Consider the following 16,022-nt stretch of genomic DNA (forward strand, 5'->3'; position numbering starts at 1 on the left):
TATAATTCGCGTGGTCTCTTGAAGCATTGAAGAGGTACAGACCCACATAGACGAAAAAAGTGGAACTGAGTTTTAGAAGCCACAAGACAAGCGGTTTGCAAAAGAACAGTTTCAGCCTCCATCCCGAGAAAAACCTCGAAAAGAGCTATTGGAACAAGCCAACCCTGCAGCAGAGTGTCTGAGCCAGGCCTTCCCTTGCCCAAGTGGAACATTTTGCGCACCTAATATCGTCATCCTCCATCGCATAGCATGATCATGTCGTCGCCCCAAATGCGCACGCCATTCCAGGCCGCGCGCCCAAGCCAGGCGGCCGGGCGAGATTCGAAGAAGCGGCCGCTCGACGAATCTCCGAAGCGCACGGCGCTGTCAATGCTGTCAGTGCCAGTGGCGCCAGTAGCGCCGCAACGAAAACCAATGCTTGGCGCACCGCCCGTGCTAGCGGCCCGGTCCAAGTCGCTGATTGACTTTCGGCCGCCGCATGCCGCGCCTCTCGGCACGCTCTCGCCGCCTCGCCCGGCCAAGCTCCGGCGCGCCACGTCACTGCTCGCCGCCGCCGAAGCAGCGCCCGACCGCTTCATCCCCAGTCACCGCAATTCTTCGCGCGGCAAATTGGCATCGAGCGCAGCACCTCCACATCCCAATGCACTGCCGCAGACACACATCCAGGCGCAAACATCGAAAATATACCAGCGGCATGTGGCTGCCGCATGCGGGCTCGACGTGACGCTGCGCATCTTGAGTTTCTGTCCTCCGCCGCCCGAGCGCAGCACGCCGCTCCGTCTTTTCTCGGACCACAGTCTCCGCCCCGCGGCAGCATCGGCGCGCGCCAAAAAGATTCCTACCGCGCCCGACCGCGTGCTCGACGCCCCCAATATTGTCGACGACTTTTACCTCAACCTTGTAGCATGGTCTGCCACCAACCTTATTGCCGTGGGCCTTGCTGACGCCGTGTACGTATGGAACGCCTCGACTGGCGCCGTGGGTCTTTTGTGCGAGCTCGAAGGATCCACCGTGACATCTTTGCGGTGGCTGGACGACGGGTCGTACATTTCTGTTGGGCGAGACGACGGCGGCGTGGAAATCTGGGACATCGAGACCAATGCGCGACTCCGGACCCTCGCAGTGGGCGCAGGCGCGCGTGTGGCCGCCCAGGCGTGGCTGCTGCACATGCTCACGACGGGCGCCAAAGACGGCCGCATCAGCAACAGCGACGTGCGCGTGGCGCGCCATTTGGTGGGCGTGCGCCATGCGCACGCGGCCGAGGTGTGCGGCCTCGAGTACCGCTCGGACGGGCACGTTTTCGCCAGCGGCGGCAACGACAACGTGGTGGCCATTTGGGACGCGCGAAGCACCAACTCGACTACGGGCGCAACATGCTCTGGCAGCGGCTGCGGATGCTCTGGAAGCGTGGGTAATGGGTCGGGCATTGGGTGCGGCGCGCTCTTCCGCAAAAACACCCACCGCGCCGCGGTGAAGGCGTTGGCGTGGTGTCCCGTGCAGCGGCTGTTGCTTGCGTCGGGCGGAGGGTCGAGCGACCGCACCATCCACTTTTGGAACGCCTCCAGCGGCGCGCGCGTCAATCTGATCGAGACCGGCGCGCAGATTTCTTCGCTCCATTGGGGCCACGCCAAGGGCACAGGGCTCGAAGTGGTGGCCACCCACGGGTTCCCTCTGAACCTGGTTTCGCTTTTCAACTACCCCACGCTTCAAAAAACCGGCGACATTGCCGCGGCACACGACCTGCGTATTCTCAGCGGGTGTCTCAGTCCTGATGGCACTACGTTGGCGACCGTCGCGGGCGACGAGAACTTGAAGTTCTGGGCGCTTTTCGACGCGCGCCCAGAGGAACGACCAGACGCTAAACACATGGCCAAGCTCATGAATATCCGGTGATCCAAAGTATCATCACTGGCTTTAGCCGCTCATGGGCCTTAATTTCGCTTCAGCCATTTGCATTCGCCCAAGTGTTCGGGCGTATATAAATTTCCTAGATTGCCCATGTGGTTCATAGCATATCCATCTACATAATACGCCCTTTGGCGAGATCCATGCATATCATTCGCATATATCTCCTAATAATCAGCTTCTAGGACCTCTTGTAGCCATTTTGAGTGATAAAATATCGTGAAAGCAGTAGAACCCCATATTAGTAAGGGAATTCGGACGACAATATTTGCGTCTAGGGCTTACCATAGCATGCGTACCATACACCGTACCACACTCAAATATTGCGTCTAGGTCTTACCATAAGATGTGTACCCTACCAAATATTGCAGTGGCAGTTGGACATTACCAGAGACTTATGAACCGATCCCAAATGCATCATACTCGTCTCTCTTATCGAACGGGTTTGTTGGTGTAAGCACCGTTGGAACCAGCATAGATATAGTTTTTCTGGCTATTTTACTACAGCAGCCCATACAACAACTTCGTGGCTAAGAATGATTTTCGTAGATTGTTCCTCGCTTGTACATGCAAGGTAGGCTAAACAACTGAGAAGAACAAAATTGCATTGCAGTGAGATCGAGATCGTACAGTTTAATGTTACGCATCAAAAACATGAATAATTTAGCTCGAAACAGAAATAATATACGCCGAAGATAGCTTGCCGGCGAATCGGTAAAGAATAGGATATTCAGGCGAAAATATAAGGATTGTAGAAAAAATACAAAAATTCAGGCGGACAGATACGTTCAAACTACACGCAAAAGTAGACATGGTACCTTGTGGCTCAGACCCAGGCGACGGTCCTCTAATTTGCATATCACTACCTCCCTAAAGAACCAAAGGGTGGAATTATAGCCGTCTATAACACTAGCCTAGTTTTCTGATTCGTGCTCGATCTTAAAAAGGCCATTGTTAAATGCATATTTCTCCACAATACATGGGCCAACCTCTATAAGCCTCGGCTTACAATGTGGGACCCCATTGGGCCCCGTGCATGGAATTGCGAACTGCGAACTTGAAATTGACAAACTGAAACTGAATCCTTGGATGCAAGTCTCGTACCAGAAGGCTACATATGCGGAAATTGGCCCCAAGAGTCGATAAACTTCAACAAACAGTTGATTCGCATTGTTTTCACGTCTATATATGGAGACGTTTACAGGAATGTGCGCGGAATTGCATGGGCTAAAGCGATATGCCAAGATCGGTGGCGCCTTTTTCGCGCTGCACAGAAACATGGGAAGATCCCGACTCCGATCACGCAAACAAAACTGGTAACTCCGCACAACAGCAATACTAGGCCGCATGAACAGGAAATACATAAAGTAACAAAATCGCAGAGAGAAGTATGCTACAAAAATAAAACAGAAATGTAGCGCAAAAGAAAGCGGACCAACTATTTCTCCGTAGCTCAAAGCAACCCAACAGGAATTTGGACAAGGTTTTCCGCGAGAAAAACCCTACCCCCCAAATTGGAAAAGTGCAACGGCCACTTTATGTAGTTCTGCTTCTGGAAGAAAGGGAGCAAAACGGCCGACAGGCGCGCGCACGTGACTGCACGGCCCAAAGCCACTTAGACACTTGAACATACCTATCCCTTTACAAAGAAGAACTATCATGTCCACATCAGGCGAGTTCACCCGGACGCAAATCTTCGGTACGGTTTTCGAAACCACGCTGCGCTATACGGATTTGAACCCCGTCGGCATGGGTGCCTTTGGGCTCGTGTGCTCAGCCATGGACAAGCTCACAGGCCAAAATGTGGCGGTCAAGAAAATCATGAAACCTTTCTCGACCCCGGTGTTGGCCAAGCGCACATACCGTGAATTAAAGTTGTTGAAACACTTGCGCCACGAGAACTTGATTACTTTGGATGATATCTTCTTGAGCCCCTTGGAAGACATTTACTTTGTCACAGAGTTGCAAGGAACAGACTTGCATCGGTTGCTCACATCCCGGCCGTTGGAAAAACAGTTCATCCAGTACTTCACGTACCAGATTTTGCGTGGACTTAAGTATGTGCATCTGGCTGGCGTGATCCACCGTGACTTGAAGCCGTCCAACATTCTCATCAACGAGAACTGTGACCTCAAAATCTGTGACTTTGGCTTGGCCCGAATCCAGGACCCCCAGATGACGGGCTATGTGTCCACTCGTTACTACCGTGCGCCAGAGATCATGTTGACGTGGCAAAAGTACGACACCGAAGTGGATATGTGGTCTGTGGGGTGTATTTTGGCGGAAATGATCGAGGGCAAACCACTTTTCCCGGGCAGGGACCACGTGCACCAGTTCTCGATCATCACAGAGCTTTTGGGCTCGCCGCCCGCAGATGTCATCGACACCATCTGCTCGGAAAACACTTTACGTTTCGTCCAGTCTTTACCTCAGCGTGAACCTATCCCATTCAGCGAACGTTTTGCTTCGTGCACACAAGTGGAGCCCGAGGCCATCGATTTGCTCGAGAAAATGCTCGTGTTTGACCCAAAGAAACGTATCAGCGCAGTTGATGCCTTGTCACATCCATACATGGAGCCTTACCATGACCCAACCGACGAGCCGCTGTGTGAAACCAAGTTTGATTGGAGCTTCAACGACGCAGACTTGCCTGTGGACACTTGGCGAGTCATGATGTACAGTGAGATTCTTTCGTTCCACCAGATGAATAGTGTCCCCGAAGAAGGACAGGCGCCTCTCCCTGTAGCTGCCTCTGAAGCTGTTCCACCCGCGGGAGCTTCTCAATAAACTGCTGGAAAGCAAGGCAACCCAATCCAGGGGAATACTAGACGTGCTGTGCGACTGTGCTGCCTCCCCTGTCCCGATAATCTTTGTCTTTGAATAATACATGCTCGAAGTTAGTGTCAACGATGGCTGGTCGCAGATGACGAACCGCATCTGTAGTTATGTAGCGAGGTGAAAGGAAGTGCACGAAAGCAGAAAGATGTCATTAAGAAGAAAATCTTACTGCATCTCCTCCACCCTGTAGTGAAAGTGTTGATAACTCTAAATATGAAGATAAGTGGTGCAGGAGCAGAACGACATTCTGCTAGCAAACCTGGGAAAAAGGGCATACATCCTTGTGATTTTGCCACAATACAAATAGAAGAGAGCTAAGCAGTGCAATAAAGAATGCTAAAGAGAATATAAATTGCACCTTGAAGAATATACCCAAAAGCTCGTTTCGGCCACAGAGAGACCAGATACTCCAACTATTATCCTGCAGGTTGTTATCACCACCCACCAACTCACCTTCTTCTCCAATGGTCCCCCTTTCGCCGCTTGGTCACCGTATGGTGAAAAAAGTCAATGCCAATCTCCTGGTGGCCGTTACGTACTCACCTGTGCCCGATCTACCGACAAAAATCGACTGCACTGTAGAGTTTATCAATACGCGACATACTGGACCAGCTGACGATGAAGAAGAGCCTACAGACAAGGCCCAGACTGGAGGATGGTTCCGCGGTCTTTGGTCATCCGAAAAAACGCCATTGTCATCAGACGACGAGTCACATCTTCCACTTCTTCTTGGGTATGTCCAGATGGTAGGATTTGTGCGCCTAAACCACAACCTCGACAGCGCTAGCTTAGCCGATACGGGTGCCGACGTGCTTTGGAAAAACGCTGACTATTTGGATGAGTATAAAAATGATAACAGTGCGGACAAGGTGAATGCTGTGCTCCAAACGCCGTTTTTCAAAGATCGGGCAGGTCCACATCCAAAAAAGGGCAAGATTGGAGGCTTGCCCGATCTTCAGGCCAAGAAATTCGACAAAACGTCAGCATACTTGCTCCATGATCTATTTTTCGGATTCAACAGTTTGGAATTGCCCACAGAGAATACTCCTCTGCCCTCAGACATTCAACAAGAAGCATTAGCCGAGGGAGTATCAGAAAGCGTGGCTCCCTTTTATGTAACGTCTCAGCATCTTCTCTTTACGAGTCTTCGTCTCTCGCGAGGAAAGGATGTTGTTTACAAAGTTCGTGCAGATGGGCCAGGTGAAGCTTTCCCTCCATCATACAACATGAAGCTGACTGGCTCGGCTGGTGATGGTGGAGTTCTTTCAATTGGCTACAGTTTTGTTGTTGGGGTTCTGGAGGAAATCGATGGTGTTGTGACACAGCGTCTGATCTATTTCCCATTAGAGCATAGACCAGGAAAAAAAGTATTGGGTAGAGAGTGGCTCCAACAGGATTATCTTCAAGAATCTGTTGTTCGGCAGGATTGGGCTGAGGAATGCACTACAAGCACTGGGACTGAAGTTGAAAATCGAAACAGGCAAATGAATAGTATCAATGGCAGAAAAGGAGAAAAGAATACACAGGGTGATCAAAACGACGACCTAAAAGAGAACGCAATTGAGAAAAGAAACAATGGAGATACAAACGCCCTTACAGCTGGACACACAACCAATGGTGACAATGATAACGACATAGGCCATACAAGCCCTGACAATACAGAAGACCATCCTGAAGGACCACAGGATTCTGACCACGGTTCAATGTTCCATAAACGGCGTGGAAAGTTTTTGCAGGAGCTAGACACCCTTATTGAGCGGAGTGTTCAAGTGGTTGGTGCTAATGAAAGAAGAAAAAGCTCTGTCGTGGTTCAAAATCCAGCTGGTTATGTTGAGCAAATCCCCAATCGGTTAAAAATTCTGTACCTGATCAGAGTCAACAACCAGGGGCTATGTGACTTGACTCTTTCAAAGCCCTATTTTAGAGTGGGAGATGACATGACCATTTTCTTCCAACCCCCTACAGAACAAACGGGCCCTACCAAAGTTGTCGGAGCCACAATTCACATCGAGGCGCACGAAATTTTTCATTTGGGAAACAACCGAAGCTACGTCAACATCTATAAAGTGACCCCAACGCAGAAATGCAATTTATATGCCGAAGCTCTAGCCACGTCTTTCAGTGATATTAAAGGCGGAGGTGCCACCACTACGTTGAATGTCCCTCTGTTTTTGGCTCAGCAGTTTCAAGCCTCAACTTTGATGGATCTAAAGTATTTTTTGGTTTGTCGATTTGTGCTCAATAATTTTGACAAAGCAGAAGGTGGCGGCTTGATGGATGAAAAACCTGAACAATACATTGAGTTTGCTCGCCACTATGAAGGTGAGAGCGAATCTACAGATTTTATGTTTCTGGTTCCGCTCACAATTCTACCATAGCGGATCTACTGGGGGGGAGAAATATCTGTCAGCAAAAGAGGCCTTATCAATGTACCATTCTTAACTGATAAACAAGTAAAGATTGCTTGTGGATCTGATAATTCCTTGACACAAGATAGCGCATAATGATTGATGTACATAGAACACAGTCGAAGCTCCAGAAAATGCAGTCAAAATCGCAAATTAAAAAGATGGCGAAGTTACAGGAGTGATATGTGATACTTTTGTTGCTGCACATCATGCTTCTCTGCAGATACGACATTCGCACTTGCTGCACCCCACACATATATAAAGGGCCAACACTGTCTATCATCCCTTTCCAATACAATCATGTCCAGTGTTACTGTTTCTCACGTGGCAAACTCCGTGACCCCTGAAAAAGTTGAACAATTTTTTGCTTTTTGCGGTCACATTGATTCTGTCAAGGCCCTTGGTGCCGATGGCGATGGCTTCAGCAAGTACCAGGTGTGCTTTTCTCTGGAGAAGGCTCTTTCCACAGCACTTTTGCTCAATGACGCAGAGTTAGATAATGTGGAGATTGTTGTTAAGGAGGATACGTTACCTCCGTACAGTGAGACCAAGGAAGTTTCTGACACAGACAAGAAAATTCAGCTGGATGCTGTGGCTACAGGAGACGAAACGTATGATGATATCGCGCAGGAAGAAAAGCCTAAGCTGGCCGTTCTTGCTCAGATTTTAGCGTCCGGCTATCAAGTTTCGGATCAAGTGATTGATAAGGCGGTTGAAATCGACAAGCGGAACGGTTTTTCAGCCAAATTCACAAACTTCTTGAACAATTTGGATCTGAAGTTTTTCCATTCTGAAGATCCAAACTCCGAGGTCAACAAGGCCCAGAAGGAACTCAATAACTTATCAGCATCAGTACAACAACTGAAGTACCTGCAGGCTTTACAGAACTACTTTGAAAAGGCATCCTCTAGTCCATATGGTGTTAAGGTGCATGATTTCTACAAACAGGTTTCGAAAGAGGTCCGGGACGTCCACGAAGAAGCTAAGCGTTTGAACGCATTAAAGGCACAATCCCAACAAACACCATCCACCTAAATAATGTTAACATAGACTCAATTTTATTTGTATGAGGAATGTTCAAAAAATGAGTATGTAGTTGATAGAACTTTAGAATATTTCAACTGTTATTATATGCTGCTATCAGTCAACTCTTTGGCAAACAATGGGTGTACCCCATATTACTGACAATCTGAATTGTTCAGTGCTAGCATCTAAAGACAATGTACGATCTAAGGGTGATTGAAACTAAGGATCGACAATGCAGACAGGGTTCTTAGCCGTGAACAGAATTAGTTAATTTCGACAGTGTCCGACAGTTGAGTATTTACTTAATATCACTTCAATCAGCCGTACCTGTAAGATTTCTTTAGCGTAGCCATTTTAAGGATTGTCGCAGAGAATAATTTCAACCTTCCTTCTGATTGTGGGAGGAAGTTACAACCTTAGAAATGTGGCACTGGAACTTTAATATTTATGGATCAACTAAAACACAGATGTTGGTTCAGTGAATTCGTCCGCCTTCTTTATTCCTGGAAAAGCCTCCGTCGAATCTAGAATCAGTCTAATACTTGACAATCTAGACATTGAGATCTTGCACTACGTATTTTCAAATGAGAATTGTAAGATTTTCTTCCAAGCTACTTTTACTGCACATTTCCAGGTGATTAGTATTAGTCTATACCTGCCATCCATAGTGTCTTCCCATTAGAAGGGAGCCAGAAATCAGTCACAGCGGACATTATAAACATGCGCTGCGTCTTTAATTACATAAGGAAACTTTTTCTCATAAATCGTAGATCATATTCTGATGGGCTTCTCGAGTAAGTGCCCCATGCGTTCGATCTTGGTGCTAAGGTAGCCCTCGATCTCGCGCAGTTTGATCCCATCGGGAGTACGCCACGCCAACGGCACCATGGGAATGCGCTCTACCACTTCAACATCGCGGTTCTTACCTTCCACGGCCACAATTTTGTCGGGGTTGTTTGTTAATAAACGAATTTTCACGAGATCCAAGTCGACCAATATGGCAGTGGCCATAGAGAAGGAACGACCATCAGCTGGGTGCCGCAACATCAAATTGGCCTGGACAGTATCAGCTCCTAAGTCCTGCAAGTTGTAAGCCTTCAACTTTTCACCCAAGCCAATGCCACGACCTTCCTGTCGCAAGTACACTAGGCATCCGTGTCCATTTTCACCCATGATGCGGCCAGCCTCGTCAAACTGCTCGCCACAATCGCAACGGGCTGACCACGCAGTTTCTCCCGTGTAACATTCCGAGTGGATTCTAGCTAACACCGGTCCGGAGAAAGTTGTCGCTGGTTCACGCACCAAAGAGCCGTCCTCGGCAAAATGAAGCTGCTGGCCCGTACGCTCGTCCAAGTCCGCCATAGTACGCCCTGGAAACAACTTGCCCACGTAGGCTCCGCGGGTCATGCGGTCATGCTGGGTTTCACCAGGCCGCCGGTGGAAAAGGCTCTTTGAACGAATGTCTTCGCCAAATACAATAGCCAAGTGCTCTTTGTTGTCGACATTGTTGGAGTACAAATGTAGAAATATCTCAGGCCCTTGAACCGTTGGGATCCTGGCACGGGCAACACATTGGACCTCGGGTAGTTTGTCGTGGATCGGTAACAGGTTCCGCTCTTCTTGTGAGATGGTGGGCGGGAGCTGCGGACTCTGAGACCCCAGGGCGGGCGAGAGAGCAGGAGACACGAGTGGCATGTTTTCGAGCGCACGCAAGCGAGCGGCGTGGGGGTCAGGTTTGGGTATTTCCGTTTGCATGGCGGGTGGTGGCTCAAACTGAAAATTAAAGTAATTTGCCTTACTAAGTCAAATGGAACTAAAATGCACGTGACGCGGATTATGGAGCGGCGGCCGTGCTGACTAAATATGACTAAGGCCGTGCGAGACGGGCGGGACTGCAGGAAATCCTTTGGCGTATGCCCGCGCCATAAGTGGAATGGAGCTGACAGAACAAGGCCGTCGGCGGTTTAGGCCGAAACGTCGGAGTTGAACTAAATATGGTGGGAAGTTGGGGTGCATGCGACTTTGTACAGGTTCTACTTTCGTTTGTTAGCTCCGGCGCCCCTTTAACGGCCAACTTTCTCCCCTTATTTTTTCTCACGAACCGCGATCGCCGTTCTCATGCTGACCTTTCTTACCCTTCGGTTCATCCTGTGGTGTCCTTGTCTCTTCGAGTTGGTTGGTGTGCGGTTTGCGCGCATCTGATTGTTCGGCCGTAATGTGCGCACATCGTCAAAGCTTTGGCTTGTGCAAATGTGAACAATGCTCGGACAACTTCTATTGCCAGCAGAGCATCTTCTTTGTAGTCATAGAGCGGGATTTGAAAGTCTAGCCAAAAGGCCTATCTACGTTGAAGGTCTACGAAACCCATGACCAACTGTTGTGATGCAACTTTGGCTTCTCGCATTTCGGCACCGCTCTTTTTCGGCCCTCGGCCCTCGTCCCTACTTCAACTTGCTTCGCTTCTGGCTCTAGATCTGTGGTGTGTCCATTCTCTTTTCTTGTGCAATAGACTTTGTTATTCTGCATAAAATAGGCTGGAACCATTGCCGAGAATTATCTCCTTTTAAGATGATGCGGTTGAAACAAACGACGCGGGCAACAGAACAATACTATTATTAACAGTACCGGAATGGTCCTCGAGTTTATGGCCCCTAACTCAATATGACCCCTAATCCTTCGCTCAATGGTTGCTTCCGGCTAAAAAAGTCGCCAATATTTGATTGCTGTGAGTGTTCTGTGCTCTGCAAATGATAATATCGCCATGAAGGGTCCCGGTCTTCGAGCTCATCGATAGATCTACTTATTATTTTTAGGCTTTGCACAATTGACATTGATATTCTTGACAAAGTATTGACAGATAGACATGGACTTCAACTGCCATTGAATGTTGCTTTTATGAACAATACATTCTTATTGTAGAAACAAGTCTCACGATCGAAGTGTCCGTCTTCTGCTATACATACAAGTTAGTTATGAGGCCAGAAATTGCAAGCTAGCCAATTCACATTGCTCGAATAGGAGCAACTAAACTTTATGACTGAGTAAAAAGATGATCATGGAAGAGTTCGATCAGGTCGCTTCAAGTGAGAATCATCAAGCATGGACGCCAAGCTTGCGTCCAAAAAGTGTGTGAGCTACCCACACTATGTCGAATCTGAGGCTAGTTTCTTTATGTATTGGCCATATGAGTTCTCAAATTTCACACTCAAGTAGAAGTCGTAGATTGCTGAGATTCTAAGGTATCCTTCATCCACTCGTTACTGAAATTTAAGCAATAGAAATTACAGGAGCAAGCACAACAAAAAGAAACAAAGAGGAGAAAAAGAAAAGAGACCGGTAGTTGACTTGTTTGTTGCCCAGGACGAGTAGGCCGCAGATGAAAAGAACGAGGCCACTCAAGTTATTGTGTAACCGACACCAAAAAAGAGAGTTTTTGGTGAAGTGAAGCAGAATATGATCTCAAATAAATACGAAGAAATTTGAACAAGAGGGAAGAAAGTGGCATAATTTATTGCAGATGGAAATCTACAACATTAATTATGTCTCCTGTATCAGCCGAAGTAAATTGTAGAAAAAAGAAAAAAGTAAAAATGTGTGCACTCGTAAGATAAAAAGAAAACTTACTTCAGCTACACCTATTCGACTTGCAACCAATACTGGCCATTTCACAAAGTGGAGCGGGGACAACAAAATGTCGCACTCCAAGGTTACAATGTCGCATTTTTTGCGCACAATGTCGCACGCCCACGGCCAATCACCGCGCAACGTTTTCATGTTACTCCCACGCTTATACCAGAAAAAAAAATACACCAGTGCAACTCATTTTTCAACACCAATGTTTCAAGCCATCACCAGATCTAGTGCTCGTGGGTTGGCGTTTTCGGCTCGGTTGCGCAAACCCGCAGCTGCTGCAACCCATGAATATTTGACCACAGGTGGGTCCACGCAATCTGTTTGGCCTAAAGGCTTCAGACAACCGCAACCCAAGACTTGGGAAGAAAGCAGCGAGTCCGCATTGCTGAAGGCAACCAAGTTTTTCTTCTTGAACGAAATTGCCAGAGGTATGTACATCTGTATGGAGATGTACTTCCGCAGTCCATACACCATCTACTATCCATTTGAGAAGGGACCAATCTCTCCTCGTTTCAGAGGCGAACACGCTTTGAGACGTTATCCAAGCGGTGAGGAAAGATGCATTGCGTGCAAGTTATGTGAGGCCATCTGCCCAGCGCAAGCCATCACCATCGAAGCCGAAGAAAGAATCGATGGCTCCAGAAGAACTTACAAGTACGACATTGACATGACCAAGTGCATCTACTGCGGCTACTGCCAGGAGTCGTGTCCTGTGGACGCTATTGTCGAGTCGCCCAACGTGGAGTACAGTACTGAGACTCGTGAGGAGTTGTTGTACAACAAGGAAAAGTTGTTGGAGAATGGAGACAAGTGGGAACAAGAGTTGCAATACTGTATTGATGCTGATGCACCATACAGATAGAACAATCAAGCTGCATTTAGGGCCTACGGGTTGCTATAATAAATTATTCGTGAACCATTGTAGTCAAGTTTTTGGATAATCTGAAAGTGGTTCGGTTTGGAACTACTAACGGATTACAAAGGGCATTACAGAGTTGTTGAGAGGAACCCAAGGGAGTATCGCCTCAAGAGTACCATAGAGAAAACTAAACCTATCGGTCAGGTGTACGCGAACATATTACTCTCGTACATCATATCAAGAATAGCCGAGATCTGCCTTTAGTGTATTGATCGCTGATGCGTAACGGTAATTTCATTTTCTGCTCTTTCAGGTATCAGAAGAAATTAATACTGATATTATATTGAAATCATTTTGCACTTTAGGACTGTGTTTAGCATAATCATGCCAATTTTGACACATTAGCACAAAATGGGAATTTGCTCAAGATGCTAATTTTATTACAATGCAATATTAAGGCTATTGACAATTGCACAATCAAATACATATTATCATCGATTTGACATTTATAGGAGTGACTACTTTTCCATTGAAGAAGTTGCAACGACTATGTTGTGGTAGATAGAATCTTGAGTACGGGACTATGCATGATATGTGGGATTTGTCTCAGTATTACGAAGCCATCAATACCAAATTTGAGTGGAGTCTTCAGATCAAAGCCGACAGTGATACTGCCTAGGATATAGACATTCTAAACCCAAGTATAACCATACGCAACTAGAGAGCATACGCAAAAATGAGGGTACATGTTATCTACCAGCACTATGAAAGAGATGTTCTAAAACCGCTCTTTACAAGTATCAATCTTTTATAATAGCTCTAAGGATCAATCGTGATAGAAAAACAGGCAGCAGAAAATGCCGAGACCTTGCCGATCGCACCAGAAGACTTGACCTCCAAGGACTGTTTTCACCACGATAAAAGAGCAACATTCATTAGACTGGCGTCGCCTAATTGCTACAATAATAACTGGCACTAATGCACAGCTGAGAAAAGCGAAAAGCGAAAAGCTTCGGATGCTCAGCAGAAAAGTCGATACTCCATGCGAAGACAGGCATGCCGCGCGTAGATGTCGCGGCTCAGAATGTCGTTTACGAGCCACCCATTGTTCTTTCTTGCAAACCTACCACCCAACAACTAGTGAATGTCGGCCGTTTGTTTGGGTTTGATCTCTGTTGTTGTTGGATAGAATAGGTCGCGGTCAGTCATGGAGATTTTCTCTTCTTTTCCTTTTTTTTTGCAATGCTGTTCGCATTTGAGGGCGGTGCGTGAAATGGTTGGCACTCACTTAATGGCCCGTCTTTGAACATCTGAAACACTGTAACGTCATTAGCCGCATGCTTGTCCAACTCGACTTTTGCGTCTGTCGAAATACCGCTGTTTCATTTGTTCTCTGTTCGCATGCGATGTGCACTCTTTGATACCGCATGTTCTTGGCCATCTGTTTGTCCGTGTCTGGCAGTAAGTCTAACCCATCTAACCCATCTAACCTATCTAGCTCATCTAACACATACATGCCATCTATCACATACACGCCTTCTAACACATCTGGCATTTAACACATGATTTTCTCTCCTCTGTAGCAACTCTGCACCTTGTCATGTCTGTGCTTCCCATCTGCCTGGCCCAATGTCTACATTCCCATGATCATTCGCCTCGGCCCGTGCGCCGCTAAAAATAGGGCCCATGGCGATGGAGGAATGTCCCGTTTCAAGTTGTGCGCGCCGCACTAAAAATACCTAACCAAAAAAAGCCCCGAAAAACACCTGCTTTTCTTCCGCCTCCTGCTCCTGGCTCCCGCTCGACCGTTCATCGTCTCTCGGCCTCCTCCGGACGGCTCATACGCTACAACTCCTCCCAAATCGTCTTTCCCCGGATCCGCGCTGCGTTCCGTGCGCTTTCTTCCCTCAAGTTTGCAGACAGACCGACGTGCCGCCAGAGTCTGGTCTTTTCATCTGTCTGTTCCTTTTTTGTTTGTTTATAATTGCCAGTGGCCCCGCCCAAAGTACTGTGACGGGCTTTCCTCTCAACCACGCCTCCAGGCTTAGATCCAGAACTTTGCAACGTGTGATCAGCATCACCTTTTGATCCACCCCAACCCGCTTCAAGTCAGCCCCAACTCCGGTCTTTTGTGGCTCGACACTCTGGAATCCATTTTCCCTACACGCCATCAGTGCCAGTTCCAGCTTGGACTTCGGACTTCCGTTGTGCTAAACTCCTTCCAACCGCACTTTTTTTCTGGGCTTGGGCCTCACCCTTCTTCTTGTTCATGCCCCCTTCTGTCATGGACACGCGTGGCTTCGGGGACGAGCCTGGGCTTAAACGGCCACCGCCGTTCTACGATGCACTGCCACGCTCCGTCAACTACTCGCCCAAACATCTGCGCCAGCCATCGTCTCTTCTGAGCTCGCGTAACCTCAACATGAAAAACTTGCAGCTCAATCTCACGCCGCCATCTCTGTCCGCAGCGCTGCCTCCTCGCCGCAATCTCGCCGTCGCCATCCCGCCTTCTCCGCACCAGCCCCTACTCCTGTCAAGCCCGCCTCACGGCTGGCCCGCGCCACCAGCCCTACAGAGCCCGTTCCGTTCACATCCACTGCTGCAAAACGCCCTGAAAGCTGCTCTGCGTGACAGCTTGTGTGCGCTGGCTCGTGCTCTGCCCGCCAGTCTCCCATATACATACGCCGAGCCGGAAGAACTTCAGGAGCAGTCGACACTCAATGCGTACCCTGACGGACCAGCCAACGTGCTCAGTCTGGTGTTATATCTCTACCTGGACCCACGCCACTCGCGCACGCCTATCGATATTAACCAGTATGACTTGGTGATTAATGTGGCCAGCGAATGTGATAACTTGGCGGCCCAATTTGATGCGTCTCAGGGCCGCCGCTACATCTACGTCCCGTGGTCCCACAACCTGCCAATTCTGCACGAGCTTCCCCAGCTCACACGCACAATAGCCGACTTTGACCGTGCTGGCCGCAAGATTCTCGTCCACTGCCAGTGCGGCGTGCTGCGGCTGGCGTGCGTCATCGTGGCGTATTTTATGGTCAAGTTTGCTCTCCTGGTGAATGAGGCTTATGAACTCCTCAAAACCGGCACCGGAAACACGCGAGAACCTTGCATTCGCCACGTTGCTGACGCCGGCTACACCGTGCAAGCATGCGAACGCATTTGCCCCAACATGAATCTCATTTTTGAGCTCATGGACTTTGGCGAGGCTCTCGCCAGCGCGTCGGGCGCGTCCTGTTGACGGGACCGTCTCATTCTCACGCGACCCCGGCCGGTCGCTCTGCATGGGCTGTCTATACTGGCGTCGCTTGGCAAGAACATTTTCTGCCTGAGCGTGGCCC

At 48.5% G+C, this 16,022-nt stretch overlaps 7 protein-coding genes across 7 annotated transcripts; 6 read left to right on the forward strand and 1 right to left on the reverse strand. All coding sequences in view use genetic code 12, as the record gives it.

Annotated features, from left to right (window-relative positions):
- Positions 1 to 249: 249 nt before the first annotated feature.
- On the forward strand, positions 250 to 1,893 carry CDC20 (ubiquitin-protein transferase activating protein; the record flags this gene model as incomplete). The annotated part of the gene is made up of 1 exon (XM_002618380.2): positions 250 to 1,893. The coding sequence occupies one exon, from the start codon at positions 250 to 252 to the stop codon at positions 1,891 to 1,893; it is 1,644 nt and encodes a 547-aa protein (XP_002618426.2).
- Positions 1,894 to 3,564: 1,671 nt separating this feature from the next.
- HOG1 (mitogen-activated protein kinase) lies at positions 3,565 to 4,692 on the forward strand (the record flags this gene model as incomplete). Its single annotated transcript, XM_002618378.2, has 1 exon — positions 3,565 to 4,692. The coding sequence occupies one exon, from the start codon at positions 3,565 to 3,567 to the stop codon at positions 4,690 to 4,692; it is 1,128 nt and encodes a 375-aa protein (XP_002618424.1).
- A 515-nt stretch (positions 4,693 to 5,207) lies between these two features.
- On the forward strand, positions 5,208 to 7,121 carry FOB63_001509 (uncharacterized protein; the record flags this gene model as incomplete). Its single annotated transcript, XM_002618377.2, has 1 exon — positions 5,208 to 7,121. The coding sequence occupies one exon, from the start codon at positions 5,208 to 5,210 to the stop codon at positions 7,119 to 7,121; it is 1,914 nt and encodes a 637-aa protein (XP_002618423.2).
- A 330-nt stretch (positions 7,122 to 7,451) lies between these two features.
- On the forward strand, positions 7,452 to 8,186 carry FOB63_001510 (uncharacterized protein; the record flags this gene model as incomplete). Its single annotated transcript, XM_002618376.2, has 1 exon — positions 7,452 to 8,186. One exon carries the CDS (start codon positions 7,452 to 7,454, stop codon positions 8,184 to 8,186), a length of 735 nt encoding a protein of 244 aa, XP_002618422.1.
- A 762-nt stretch (positions 8,187 to 8,948) lies between these two features.
- On the reverse strand, positions 8,949 to 9,932 carry RIB1 (GTP cyclohydrolase II; the record flags this gene model as incomplete). The annotated part of the gene is made up of 1 exon (XM_002618375.1): positions 8,949 to 9,932. One exon carries the CDS (start codon positions 9,930 to 9,932, stop codon positions 8,949 to 8,951), a length of 984 nt encoding a protein of 327 aa, XP_002618421.1.
- Positions 9,933 to 12,012: 2,080 nt separating this feature from the next.
- Positions 12,013 to 12,672, forward strand: FOB63_001512 (uncharacterized protein; the record flags this gene model as incomplete). Its single annotated transcript, XM_002618374.2, has 1 exon — positions 12,013 to 12,672. The coding sequence occupies one exon, from the start codon at positions 12,013 to 12,015 to the stop codon at positions 12,670 to 12,672; it is 660 nt and encodes a 219-aa protein (XP_002618420.2).
- A 2,266-nt stretch (positions 12,673 to 14,938) lies between these two features.
- On the forward strand, positions 14,939 to 15,922 carry CPP1 (tyrosine/serine/threonine protein phosphatase; the record flags this gene model as incomplete). Its single annotated transcript, XM_002618373.2, has 1 exon — positions 14,939 to 15,922. The coding sequence occupies one exon, from the start codon at positions 14,939 to 14,941 to the stop codon at positions 15,920 to 15,922; it is 984 nt and encodes a 327-aa protein (XP_002618419.1).
- Between the last annotated feature and the right edge of the window lie 100 nt (positions 15,923 to 16,022).

Source organism: Clavispora lusitaniae (genome assembly GCF_014636115.1).
Source record: "Clavispora lusitaniae strain FDAARGOS_655 chromosome Unknown tig00000038_pilon, whole genome shotgun sequence".
NCBI classification, from domain to species: Eukaryota; Fungi; Ascomycota; class Pichiomycetes; order Serinales; family Metschnikowiaceae; genus Clavispora; species Clavispora lusitaniae.